At 51.0% G+C, this 12,676-nt stretch overlaps 4 protein-coding genes across 5 annotated transcripts; 2 read left to right on the top strand and 2 right to left on the bottom strand.

Moving 5' to 3' along the window:
* Positions 1-504: 504 nt before the first annotated feature.
* Positions 505-1,607, bottom strand: J3458_005427 (uncharacterized protein; the record flags this gene model as incomplete). Its single annotated transcript, XM_007812446.2, has 2 exons — positions 505-880; positions 973-1,607. The coding sequence occupies 2 exons, from the start codon at positions 1,605-1,607 to the stop codon at positions 505-507; spliced, it is 1,011 nt and encodes a 336-aa protein (XP_007810637.2).
* Positions 1,608-4,700: 3,093 nt separating this feature from the next.
* Positions 4,701-7,401, top strand: J3458_005426 (uncharacterized protein). Its single transcript, XM_066118797.1, has 2 exons — positions 4,701-6,744; positions 6,825-7,401. Exons 1-2 carry the CDS (start codon positions 5,395-5,397, stop codon positions 6,951-6,953), a joined length of 1,479 nt encoding a protein of 492 aa, XP_065976318.1. The 5' UTR covers positions 4,701-5,394; the 3' UTR covers positions 6,954-7,401.
* A 1-nt stretch (position 7,402) lies between these two features.
* On the top strand, positions 7,403-10,993 carry J3458_005425 (uncharacterized protein). The gene is made up of 4 exons (XM_007812444.2): positions 7,403-8,063; positions 8,123-8,178; positions 8,251-9,310; positions 9,370-10,993. Exons 1-4 carry the CDS (start codon positions 7,778-7,780, stop codon positions 9,939-9,941), a joined length of 1,974 nt encoding a protein of 657 aa, XP_007810635.2. The 5' UTR covers positions 7,403-7,777; the 3' UTR covers positions 9,942-10,993.
* J3458_005424 (uncharacterized protein) lies at positions 10,167-11,896 on the bottom strand (the record flags this gene model as incomplete). Of its 2 annotated transcripts, XM_066118795.1 has the most annotated exons (5): positions 11,439-11,896; positions 11,006-11,343; positions 10,604-10,922; positions 10,314-10,439; positions 10,167-10,237 (listed from the first exon to the last, which is right to left on the bottom strand). In XM_066118795.1, the coding sequence occupies exons 1-5, from the start codon at positions 11,605-11,607 to the stop codon at positions 10,167-10,169; spliced, it is 1,023 nt and encodes a 340-aa protein (XP_065976316.1). In that variant the 5' UTR covers positions 11,608-11,896. The 2 variants fall into 2 exon arrangements, with proteins under 2 accessions (XP_065976316.1, XP_065976317.1); XM_066118796.1 differs by having other exon boundaries at positions 11,006-11,896.
* Between the last annotated feature and the right edge of the window lie 780 nt (positions 11,897-12,676).

Genomic DNA, 12,676 nt, shown 5'->3' with positions numbered 1-12,676 from the left:
GTCTCATGTGACAAAAGCGGCTTCGCCTATTACTACGTACCTTCTCCCATTCCTAGGGTGGGATGAGTACTAGGGGACAAGCATGCATGGCGGCAGCCAAGACGGCAGCCATATTCCCGAAACTGATGTGACACGGCTCGGTTTGCACATTGCTGTCTCTTACTTGCGTTTACATACTTCTATCAAAGATATACCCAGAATGATTGAGCCTCAATATATATAGTGGAATCTAAAATGCAGTCCTTTTTGACTGCAACGAGTCACTGTGAACCGTGTGTGGCGAAGGAGAAGGATTATATACAAAAGCTGTGTTATGCTATTCCAGGAAGATTCAATCCATTATTTGTATTAGGCGCCCTGAGACGAGCCAAGATTGTAAAAAATGACCGAAAAAAAGGGAAAAAAGATCCCAACGCTGAATTCCAAGGCTCGCTATGCCAAGATGTCATTTTAATGTAACCACTTCTAACCATGCCCACCACTGTTCCATCTTTGATACATGACTTAAATAGTCGATGCAACCCTCATACCCGCCAAATTCCTCTTGTACTTTTCTGCATAATTCATTCTCTCAAATGTGCCCCAGCCGTATGCAACAAGCCCTAGCGCCAGCCAGATAGATGTGATGATGGCTCCAATGGGGAATATCATTATCTGCGTGCCGGGTAGAATGAAGGCTATAGTGCCATTGTGTAAGAGGTCAAGCTGCTTAGTGACGGCTGCTTGGGCTGCTGAGAAGTCGGACATGACGACGGATTTGCTGAAAACCCCGGTCAAAAAGGAAGCCTCGTTCATAGAGACATTCGTTTGAACTGAGCTGCCGGTGGAATTGGTGGCGGTCAGTGTGAAAGTTGGGATGAGAACGGCTTCGAAGGCAGCCCTGGAGCATGCTGTGAGTGACTGGATGGAGACAAGGTAAAAAGGAGCAGCAAGTTGGGAGGACAAGATTTTCATGGTTCCACGAGAACTTACATTGACATGTTTTCCGCAATCTTTGCTTTATCAATCTGGCCTACAAACACATAGCTTTGAACCAAGCTGGGGCCGCCAGGCGATTCTCGCGGCGCGACAACCCTGGTCTCATTGTCCACTTGGCCCATGCCCATCACCTCGTTGGCTGAGACGGGGCTCACACTCGCACCTTGATATGATACACCGACTCTGATCTTCTCTGGAGGGATATTGGCGAATGCATCTCGGGGCTCTGAGATACGATATAGTCTTAGCTCCGCCTCGAAAACGCCTGTTACGGTATCGAGTGTAGGCAAGTTGTAGCATATGCAATTTCCTGAAGGGTTTGAGCTGCGGTGCAGCGTGCTGAGGGCTTTAACACAGGCGTCATTGGTGGCTGTCTCCCAGGCTGTCATGTTGAACTTCCCATCACTGTTTACTTTGATGTCATTTGCGTCTCCAGCAGCAGCAATGACGCCACTCCCCTGTCGTCTTCCTAGCATCGGCGCAGCAGCAGCATTGACAATGTCTGAAAATGGTCGTTCTAGGACATCATCAGCTCGGAGGATGGTTTTGCCGGACATGAAGTTCATGGCGGCTATTGTCGTGGAAACCAGGTAAACCGCTGACATAGCCATGCCGACAGGAGTTCGCATGACAGGCTGTAGCTGATGACGGCCAGCGAGTCTGACCAGAGCTCCTTGCTGAACAGTGTTTTTCGGAAAGTGTTCTCGTTGACCCAAGTGGTCTTGTTGCTGAGTATATGTTGCGTCCCGAGTATTTTCCCTTATCAGATCGACCTGCCGCGCCTGGCGGATTTGCGATCGATCCACACAAGATGACTGGCACCGGTATTAGAAACTAAGATGGTTATGTTTGGAACGAGCGGTATGTTCAATTCGGATATATTTGTCGATGCGCCGACGAGTTCGTGTCTTCACACCTCATTCACGGTCAACGGAAAGAGGTTGTATGTAGGAACGTAAATGAGCGGTTCAACTCGACTCGGCTCGTGAATAGTAGTGCATGCAGTACATAAAGTGGGCAGGGATATAAAGAGCTAGACGGCAATAATAAAAGGTGTTGGCGTGCGAGAGGCAAGGGTGTACCTGATATGTCCGCTCGGCAACAAGACTGCCGAACAACGACGTCTTTGTTCTGTCGCATTGGCGTGGCAGCTTAGTTTCATTCCCTGTTACGAGGATCAGGTCAGGCCAAGAAGTTCAAGTGGGCAGGCCATCCTTCAGTTGCGGTGGCGGTTCTGACCGTTGTGACCGCAACCATGGTTTGATCTCGCAGGTTACAAGCCGCATTTTTTGATAGAGGTATGGAGTCATACGGAGTTGTGATGAAGAACTCAAAAACCCCTGGCGCACCGTCCCAAGCCTCCGCTTTGATACTCGGCAACACATGTGGTTGGCCGATCTGAACATGACAAGGGCATGGGTTTGGGACTAGTTGGTGAGACGTTGTGGGAGTGCCACACCTAGCCAAAGCTGCCTATTGAGACGTTGACGAAACCGTTAGGACTGGCGATGAAGCAGATATGGCCTCGAGCAGACAAGAACCTGTCATGCAAGTGTATGAAAATGATTTTCTTGGTGATATCCCGGTCGATACGAGAGCCACAAACTAGAAGGGGGGGAAGAGAGACTCAGGGAGAGGAACCACCCCCCCAAAAAAGAAAGGGACACCCTTTGACTTTTTGTTGGATGTGCCAAGATTTAGTACCAAGTAAAATTTGGGCCCTTGGTGTATGTATTAGCACTCGTAGCCGCTTGAGAAAAGAGAGGTGGAGAAACGCTATCTTCCTGTACCTGAGCTGGCGCATACCCACAGACGTGAGCGTGTGCAAGAGCTTGGAACGTGTTGATGAGATGAACGATGCTGCTGGAATTGGGGGCCGAGAGGGCTTCTGGGCTTCGAGCGGGTGGACCAACCCGTTGTTGTTCGCGAGGCTGTGCAGAAGATGAATATTGAAGCCAACATTGAAGGCGGACATGGAACATTCAGTGTTGAAGACGAGTGAGAGAGACCAGTGACAGAAAGCTGGTGACGAGCCCCCCTGTGCGTTGCACATGTGTCAGGTTGACGCGAGTTGCAAAGTTAAGATGTTGACCATGTATGCATGCCCGCGTACGTCCTGGTGTTCTGTAGGGCAAGATGCATGTGACCACCTGAGCAAGGGCAGGGGGAGGCGGGACGTGACGCCGAAGATGACTGGCTAATGGGCTGACGATCTGACGAGGTTCGGAGCGCTCGAGCCCGCGCAACTACGCGAGCCCAGGGGTCAGGGCGTTTCAGACGACCCAATCTGGACAATGTCCGCTGCGTAAGGCAGGAGCCCATTGAACCACTCGGAGGGTATCCGTCATAATACGGCATACCAAGGACCTAATTCCATAATTGACGGTTTTTATGGCTCCATGGTGCCAGGTGTGCCAGTTGACGCGGCCAAAAGAAAAGATATAAACATGCGTGATCGCGACGGAGCACGTTCATATGATCTCTGCCTCCTTTCTCCATACATTGTATACAGTGGGCGGTTGGAGGTGACAAGTACTTGACCCCTTTGGAGTCATTCAAGCCGCCAGGATAGCCGAATATTTATGATACTTGCGTCCTAGTCACGTCCATAAACTGGAGCTGAGTCGGTGAATTCCCTGCCGCGCCTGTTCTTCAACCACCCCTTCATTTGTCCAAAACATCAAACATCCAGATTTTGCGCCCGATTGAAAAAAGGAAAAAAAAAAAAAAAAAAAAAAAAAATCCACCACGATGCTTCTGCACAGAATGTCTGATGGACGCAAATTGCTGTGGCCCTTATTTATTGGTATGTAAAAGTTGCCGGCGCTTGTGGTGTGACTGTGACTGCGGGCAGGGCTGTCGGCGCCTCACGACTCGCAAAGGGCCGAGCCATTCATTGCATTCGGGTCTGCATTGAGAATGGCATCACCATCATGGTCATCTCATGATGCCGACCGATGGGCCGATCTGTCTTTGATAAATACCAACTACCACTCGCCACAGAGATGCGAGGCGCTTTGCAATTTAGTTAATGATCGACCTCGGCTACGAATGGAGCAACGCATCGCAATCTCACAATCACAAAATCACAGGCTTGACGAGATGAAATTAGTCGGCGTCGGTGCGCTGTTGGCTGCGTATTTTTAGCTGTACGCTCCGCGACTACTACTGATAAGCTCGTGGGTGCTCCATCGAATGGGCGTCGGCTTCTAGAAGCGATGGCTCACGAAACGAACTCATCCCTCTGGTCCGCCAACAGATGCGACACCTTGTGATAGAATGCATTGAACCGTGATATGGAATCAAGAAGCTGCCTGATGACGTGCTACACGCATTCTTCCGGCCGACCCATGCCGGCTTCCAGCCAGCTGACAAACCAATGCACCCACCGGCAAGCTGAGCTTCCCAGCTAGCTTCACTGTCGCTTACGGTTAGTTACTGAGTGTGACTGGCTGTCGGGGCATTTGGAACTCGTCGGCGTTGTTCGTGGTGACTCTTGAGTGACTCGTGAGCGCTAAAAGAATTGTTACATTTTGATGCCGGCCAGATGTGAGTGAGTGAGCGCAGCAGCATTTGCCTGAGGCAGTTTCTGTCGGCCCGAAAGACTTGCTCGACTCTCCCTCCATGTCAACCTCAACTACTTCTTCACAGCCTTCTGTGCTGGGAAAATAGTTACTCTTAATCATCAGGAATCAACCAAGATTATCTCTTGCCTGTCGGAGGTCCTGCCCTATTGTCTCGGGGGCTGTACGATGACGGCGAATGCGGATCGACTCCAGGCTTCCTCCACATAACGCATCCTGTTAGCAGCCATGTGGCGCCGCCGATGTTCGTCGTGGCCATCTGAGCCCGCTTCGGAACATATCAAGGGCCAATCATGGCAGCCAGGGCCTGATCGCGCCATCACCTCCCACGCCTTTTGTGTGTTTGGTATGGTAGCATGGTAGCTTTGGGCTGTACCCAAAGTGCAAGCTTGCATGGAGCTGATGGTGATGGATCATGGTACTACAAAAGCACAAATGTCGCGGACTGCGTCTCCATGTACAAAAGGGCGAGTGTCACATTGACTTGTTCATCGCTTACCCTTTCCAAGTTTCCCGTCCTCGCGCCGGCTCTTCCTTCCCCTCCGCATAGGGCCAAAGAGCGCGAGTCGTTGCCTCTGCACATCGTTCACGATGGGCTACGGCGCCACCGATTCAGACGAGCGGTCGCGGCCGCGCGACGACGACGAGTACAACAGCAGCATTTACCTCAGCGATGATGATGCTGCAATTGTGCCCAAGGGAACCTTGGATCCCGTCTATGAGGCCAAAGCCCGACTTTTGAATCGCGCTGTACGTATTAGCCATGTTTCTTGTTGTTTCCTAGTTCGTTGCATCGGCGTCTCGTTGCAACCGAGACGCTGCTCCGTATTCCATGATGCACCGTGCAATCCACATGCAGATCAAAGTTTTGCTAATATTCCGCCACCGACACGTCAAACAGATTCGTGATATTGGCATGGGATGGTACCAATGGCAGCTTTTCATCGTCGTCGGGTTTGGCTGGGCAAGCGACAATCTGTGGCCAATTGTCACCTCACTCATCCTGCCCGCCATATCCAACGAGTTCAACGTATCGAGACCGCCGCTCTTCACACTTGCGCAAAACATCGGTCTCCTGGCTGGGGCGGTATTTTGGGGGTTCGGATGTGACATCTTTGGCCGCAAATGGGGCTTCAACCTGACTCTAGGTCTCACGGCTGTCTGGGGAATGATTGCGGCCAGCGCTCCCAATTTCGCCGCCGCCGGCGTCTTTGCTGCTCTGTGGTCGTTTGGTGTTGGCGGCAACCTGCCAGTTGATTCGGCCATCTTCCTGGAGTTCCTCCCGCAGTCGCACCAGTATCTGCTCACCATCCTGTCACTGGACTGGGCGCTGGCCCAGGTCATCGCCAACCTGGTGGCGTGGCCGCTGCTGGGTAACTTGACGTGCGACGAGAAGGAGAAGCCCTGTCTTCGCAGTCACAACATGGGCTGGCGTTACTTTGTCATTGCCATGGGGGGGTTGACCCTGCTCATGTTCCTGGCCCGATTTTTGCTCTTCACAATCTACGAATCGCCAAAGTATTTGATTGGCAAGGGACGAGATGAGGAGGCTGTTCGTGTCATCCACGAGGTAGCGAAGCGAAACGGCAAAACCATCACCCTGACTCTCGAAGACATCAGGGCTTGTGAACCGGAAGGCTATGTCGCTCAGACAGATGCAGCCGCAGCAGTGAAGCGACATCTTGAAAAAGTCGATGCCAAGAAAGTCAAGGTTCTATTTGCTACCACGCGAATGGCTCTCAGCACTAGTATAATGATGACCATCTGGGCGCTGATTGGACTTGCGTACCCTCTGTACAATGCCTTCCTTCCTTACATCCAGGCGAGCAAAGGTGCACAGTTTGACGACGGTAGCACGTACATCACCTATCGAAACAGTCTCATCATTTCCGCCCTTGGTGTCCCAGGAGCGCTTCTGGGAGGCGTGCTGGTGGAGTTGCCCCGGATCGGCCGAAAGGGCACGCTCTCGGTCTTCACGGCACTGACGGGCGTCTTTTTATATTGCTCTACTACGGCGCTGAACAGCACCTCTCTTCTTGGCTGGAACTGTGCATTCAACTTTTGCAGCAATGTCATGTACGCGGTGCTGTACGGATACACGCCCGAAGTCTTCCCTACTCCCCAACGAGGAACGGGCAATGCTCTGACGGCGACTTGCAACCGAGTGTTTGGTATCATGGCGGTAAGTCACATTTCGAATGGGTGGATTGGCAGTTGAAAATAAAAACGCGCGAGGATCTGGCTAATTTCTGTTTTCGGTAGCCTATTGTTGCCATGTTTGCAAATCTTGAGACTGCCGCACCGGTGTATACGAGCGGCGCGTTATTTATTGCTGCGGGCATACTGGTTTTGTTATTGCCATTTGAGTCAAGAGGAAAAGCAGCGCTATGAGGCGCATGTGTATGGGAAATATAACAGTACATGCCGGGGATACATTGGAGTGGACCTTGGATTAGATGTGTGCATTTGTACGGGCTTTCTCTGCCTTTTCGTTGAGGGGGGTTTAGAACGGGAGTGTTCACTATGACATGCGACGTTTATTATTAATCGGACACGTGGGAGATGGTTTTATAATAAGGTACGATGATCATGGTTCAAAGTCGTTTGTGGACATACTCTAAAATCTCTGTTGGACACTACCACTATTGAAAATGTCAAGTTTGGAGTGACTTGAGTCTAAGGCCATTCTGATAACGCCATACGGAGTAACTTAGTTACTACTCTTTGCTTGCATCTGCCAACAGAAACAAGGTGAAAGCGGGGCATGTGCCACAACCCCACCATACAGCACCGTGGCCGTGCGACCGTGGCACCCAACCTGAACCAACTACCGACCAACCGACCACTCGATGCCTCCCCTTTGACAATTCCTCGGCCGCCATGCTGCATCCTCTTCTAAACATGGAAACACCGTCTTGTATTCGATCTCCAGCTAATCACCAGGGGACCAATTCAACAATTTTGGGCAGCCGCAAACAAATCAGCAATTTCAGCATCACGTGAGGCAGAGAAACCGAGTTTCTTGTCCTGTTTCCCCATAACTTTAGCATCCACACTAAGACGCTCCTGCGCCACTTCGCGATCCAGGCGAACCGTGAGAGAGTTTTGATCATTGTTCAGCCGCTATTTCAATTTGCATACATCAACGTGTGAAGTAGGCTTTGTCCTACCTTCTCCCCCCTTTTCTCCCCGGAAACTCAGGTAGTAGAGTCGCCATGGCTCGGGACAAGAAGAAGCCGCCCAGCGCAGAGCCCCAAGAGACGTATTCCTCTGGCCGCGTCAACCGAGAGACCCGAGATATTCCTGACGTGCGACTGCTGCACTACAACGATGTCTACCATGTCGACGCAGCGAGTGCGGAACCGGTTGGAGGGCTCGCACGCTTTATGACGTTGTGCAAGGAATATCAAGAGGGGAAGCAGTTTGAGAACCAACCCAAGATCTTGACCTTGTTCTCGGGCGATGCTTTTAACCCTAGCTTGGAGAGTAGCGTGACCAAGGGTGAGTCCTTTGAGGGCCTCGTTTGCAAGCATGTCGTGCAAAGGCTCACTATTCCCAAGGGCGCCACATGGTTCCTGTTCTGAATGCCATTGGAACTGACTGCGCATGTGTTGGTGTGAGTTGACGCTTCACCAACCCTTTCATTCCACGAAGATTGGACATGGGTTAACACGGGTTCACTTGTTAGAATCACGACTTTGACTTTGGCGTCAAGCAATTTGAACACCTAGTAGGAAAATGCACATTCCCTTGGCTCATTGCCAACGTCCTGGACCCAGCTCTCGGCGAGGACGTACCCATTGGCAACGCCAAAAGAACGCACATGCTCACCACATCCAACGGTGTAAAAGTCGGCCTCATTGGCTTGGGCGAGCGAGAGTGGTTGGCAACGATTAACAGCCTGCCGCCTAATCTCGTTTACAAGTCTGCGTCCGCGACAGCAAAGGAACTGGTTCCTGAGTTGCGAGACCAAGGTGCTGAAATTGTCATTTGTTTGAGCCACATGCGGAAACCAAATGACAACAAGCTTGCGGAGCAAACCGATGGCCTCATTGATATTATACTCGGTGGTCATGATCATTACTACAGCCATAGCTTCATCAAAGGTACCCATGTGCTGCGGTCGGGTACGGATTTCAAGCAACTTAGCTACATTGAAGCCCGGAGGAAAACGGATGGATCAAAGCGGTGGGATTTTGATATCTGGAGGCGGGACATCACCTCGGAGGTTCCGGAGCATGAGGAGACGGCCAAACTGGTGGGCGAGTTGACATCCAAGTTGCAAAAGTCACTTTCGAGACCGATCGGGTGGACGGCCATGCCGCTGGACGCTCGCTTCAGCACTGTTCGAATCAAGGAATCTAATTTGGGCAATTTTGTTTGCGACGTCATGCGCCGATACCACAACGCCGATTGTACAATCATGGCATCGGGCACTATCCGTGGAGACCAGGTGTACCCCCCAGGCGTAGTGCGCATCAAGGATATCACGACATGCTTCCCGTTCGAGGACCTGGTTGTGTGTCTAAGGGTCAAGGGCCAGGCCATTTGGGATGCATTAGAGAATGGAGTGTCGACATACCCAGCGTTGGAGGGCCGGTTTCCCCAGGTGTCAAATATTGTGTTCGAATTCGATCCCAGCAGGGAGCCTGGGAAGAGATTGAATTTTATGCAAATAGGCGGCCGGCCTTACAACCCAGAAGATGAATACGTCCTAGTCACGAGGGGATACATGGGCAGAGGAAAAGGTGAGTAGGCACGCCTCCATATCGCCACTCCGCGAAGCAGTCCTACTAACTCGAATTAGATGGCTACACTAGCCTTCTCGTCTCCTCCGAAGGCGGTAGTGCCCACGAAATCGTCGACGAAGAAAACGGCGTCCTCATATCCGCCATACTCCGGCAATACTTCATGGCTCTCCGGACCATTGGGCAATGGAAACGCATTTCAGACCACTGGGTCGATGTAGCAGAGCAAGCCAACGTGCCCTTATCTCCCTCACACGCACGCGACTCGGAAAAGATGCTGGGTCTTCACAAGCCACCCAAGACAGATGACGAAGCAGCAGGTGCAACGTGGAAGGGTTTTCTCCGACGAAGAGTCGGTCTGCACAAAGAGCCATTGAACGATGACGATGACGACCATTTCGATCCCCGCGCAAACCACAAGGACAGCAGTGAGCATGGTGGAGATGAGGATCTAGACATGGATTTGGAGATTTTGTTGCTGAGAAAGTTCTGGGCGAGGTGGACAAAGAAGGCGGGCGTCAAGTGCAAGGTTTGTGAGCCCCTGAAAGACGGGGACTGCGCCGTCGACTGGACAAGAGTTATTGCGCCGGTTTTGGAGGGACGCATCAGGATGGTTGGAGGAGATTTATAGAGTTGTTTCACAATAAAACGATCAATACGCCCATCTATATATATTTATATATAAGGAGGATCTGACTTTAGCCGCTTCCTGCTTTGTTGTAATATGTACAGTGTGCGTGTACCCAATTTACAGTCGTACCGTGCTTGGTTTGAACCAGCATCCCTACGTGTATTATATTTTTATTTTCTTTGTCTTAAGCCGCCCTGCAACGATTGATGGAACACCAACAACCATCTATTGCGAGCATCGACCGCCACGACAGACCAGAGAATCAGCACAGTCGTTCTCGTTACGGCAAGAGGCACCTAATGTTTCAATCATTAGCGTTCAACCGCGTAGGAAATTGACTTCCGCGGGGGGGAATTGCGAAACAACGCGTACTCTGGCAGTGTCCTTCCCAGCTACACGGCGGCGGCGTAGGAGGAGTTGAACCACCGGCGCTGCCGCACTTCCCAGCGTTGCAGACCAATTCGTCGGAGCAGTCGTTTTCAGACTTGCAGGGAGCGCCTAAACGGACCATTAGTGCCTTTGGACTTTTCTCCGGGAAGTGGTACACTGCTTGCGAGACTGACGATGCGACGACGTCATCTCCAACTCAGTGCCCACGATTTGAAGAAAAAAAAAATTAAAAAAAAAAAAAAATAAACCACCCATTCAAAAAAATCACCCACCTTTACAGTGTCCCTTCCAGGAACAAGATCCAGTAGGAGGAGGCTGGTTCCCGCCGCCGATTCTCTGAATCAGCTCATTCCCCAGGCCGGCGATGCTGTCCTCAAACTCGTCGTAGTTCTGGGCATTCCACTTGGCGCCCTTTGCTCGGGGGATGGCGTCCCTGCCCGGGAACGCAATGTACAAGACGTCGTTGTCGTCGTGGCCCGAGTTGCCGTTGACGCCGCGGCCAAAGCACGCCGTGGCAAGGGAGACGGAGGCTTCGCCGACCATGGACTCTGGGCCGTCGTCGCCGTTCTCGTCGCCCCAAACGCCGTAGATCTGCGGAGTAGAATTTTTTTTCCCTCAGTAACCGGCACTCGTTGCGATTCATGTGTAATCTTAGGGGGGAGCATGTTACACACCAGCTTGTTGTTGCACACGACGGCCATGACGCTCAGCGGCTCGACGCCGTACTTCCTCGGGTCAAAGTTTGCGTAGCCCTTCCTGCTGCCCGTGTTGCCAAAGACGACGTACGGATGGGCATTGGCGTCGAGATCGCGCTGGCCGGTGCCGTAGCCGCGGAGGGTGTCGGCGAAGGACGTGACGGACTGGGTGTCGCCCGAGGAGCCGCAGCGGCCGTCGTCGGCCGGGCCGTGCTGGATGCCGTCGCAGTCGATGTCCATGTTGGCCAGCTGGCCGTTTTTGCCCTGCAGGTAGATGACGCTGTAGTCGCTGATGTGGTCGCCGCAGTAGTCAAAGTCTACGGGCTTCATGTCAGGGCCCTCTTTCTCTCTCCGTGTGTGTGGTCTTCAAGAGAGCGGATGTAAATATGCCATTGCGAACAGAGTCACTTACTTCCCGAATCGCCGTCTATGCTATGGAAGCCCCCGGCGAGAACGTTGCGGCATTGTCCCTGGCCTCGGATGCTGTTGTAGAAGCTCTTGACGTTGGCGGGAACATCGCGGGCTGCAGCCACGGCAGCCAGGGCCGACAGGGAGGCGGCGATGGAGGACTTCATAACCATTTTTTCTGAGAGGAAGGATTGGTTGCTTGGTTACTTGTGGACTATGAGTGTTTGCTGAAACCGCCTGGGAATAGTATATACCATGTTGCACGGCGAGACATGGCTTTTCTACTCTACGGGTGGTGACAGCGATTCTTCCGGCGGACTAGCAAAGACTCGGATAGATTTTTCAACGGGCTTACTTCTTCACATGATGGCATCTGTCGACACAGGCCAAGAATCTCACCCAAATCGGGGCCCTGGAGCGAGCTTTCCGTGGCTCATCCGCGCGGGACGTCGCCAGGCCCAGGGCCATCGAAGCATCGCATCGTGACAAAGTACAGTCACTAGACAAAAGTCTCAATAATGACCCATTTTTACACCAAAACTTATAGCTTTTAAGTATGAATAAATCAAGATTTTTATATGTAAGTAAATTAATAAAAATCTAAACTTAATAAATAATTAATTAAAATTTACTATTATTATTTTTAATTAATTTTCTTATTTTTTTAAGCATAGATTTTTAAGCTTAAAAACCGGAAAGATTAAAGATTTTAATTATAGTGGGTTATAGTGGATGTTATAGGGGATTAAGAGACTAAAAAAATTTACTTGTATATTTAACCTTTAATTATAAGAGAAGTACTCTATTTATAATTATAAAAACTATATATTATTATAATTATTATAAGAATTTAATATAATTTTAATTTTTATAAATTTTTATTAAAAGGTTAAGTAATAATTCATTAATAAAAGTAGTAAGTTTAGGTGTAAAATCGCTAATTATCGTGACTTTTGTCTACCCACTGTAGCTGGATCAGTCCTAACTGGTGGAAAATACGGTCCGCTTTCTGGCCCTGGTTGCATCTGGGGGCGCAGGGATGCGGGCACAACCGCAGATTGACATTTATACTCCGTACGGTGTAGATGGGCATGCATTGTGGCCCAGGTGGACACGGAGAACCAATAATGAGGTGTCCTCGTCTTGTAGTTATTAGCACCCGACGGCGGCCCCAGGCTTCGAGGCTTTCCTAGCGGCCGATCTGGTGGCTGTCTGGCTCGCTCCGAAGCGAAGAAACCTTGT

This window comes from Metarhizium acridum, assembly GCF_019434415.1.
Source record: "Metarhizium acridum strain ARSEF 324 chromosome Unknown scaffold_31, whole genome shotgun sequence".
Lineage (NCBI taxonomy): Eukaryota > Fungi > Ascomycota > Sordariomycetes > Hypocreales > Clavicipitaceae > Metarhizium > Metarhizium acridum.
The sequence above is the reverse complement of the archived record's forward strand: the minus strand, read 5'-3'. Positions and strand labels throughout refer to the sequence as shown.

Bases quoted from the DNA above. Each gene is read 5' to 3' on its own strand.
- J3458_005426 (XM_066118797.1), top strand. From the start codon at position 5,395: ATGATGCACCGTGCAATCCACATGCAGATCAAAGTTTTGCTAATATTC. The intron at 6,745-6,824 runs GTAAGTCACATT...TGTTTTCGGTAG, and splicing joins GAGTGTTTGGTATCATGGCG to CCTATTGTTGCCATGTTTGC.
- J3458_005425 (XM_007812444.2), top strand. From the start codon at position 7,778: ATGGCTCGGGACAAGAAGAAGCCGCCCAGCGCAGAGCCCCAAGAGACG. The intron at 8,179-8,250 runs GTGAGTTGACGC...TTCACTTGTTAG, and splicing joins CTGACTGCGCATGTGTTGGT to AATCACGACTTTGACTTTGG. The intron at 9,311-9,369 runs GTGAGTAGGCAC...AACTCGAATTAG, and splicing joins ATACATGGGCAGAGGAAAAG to ATGGCTACACTAGCCTTCTC.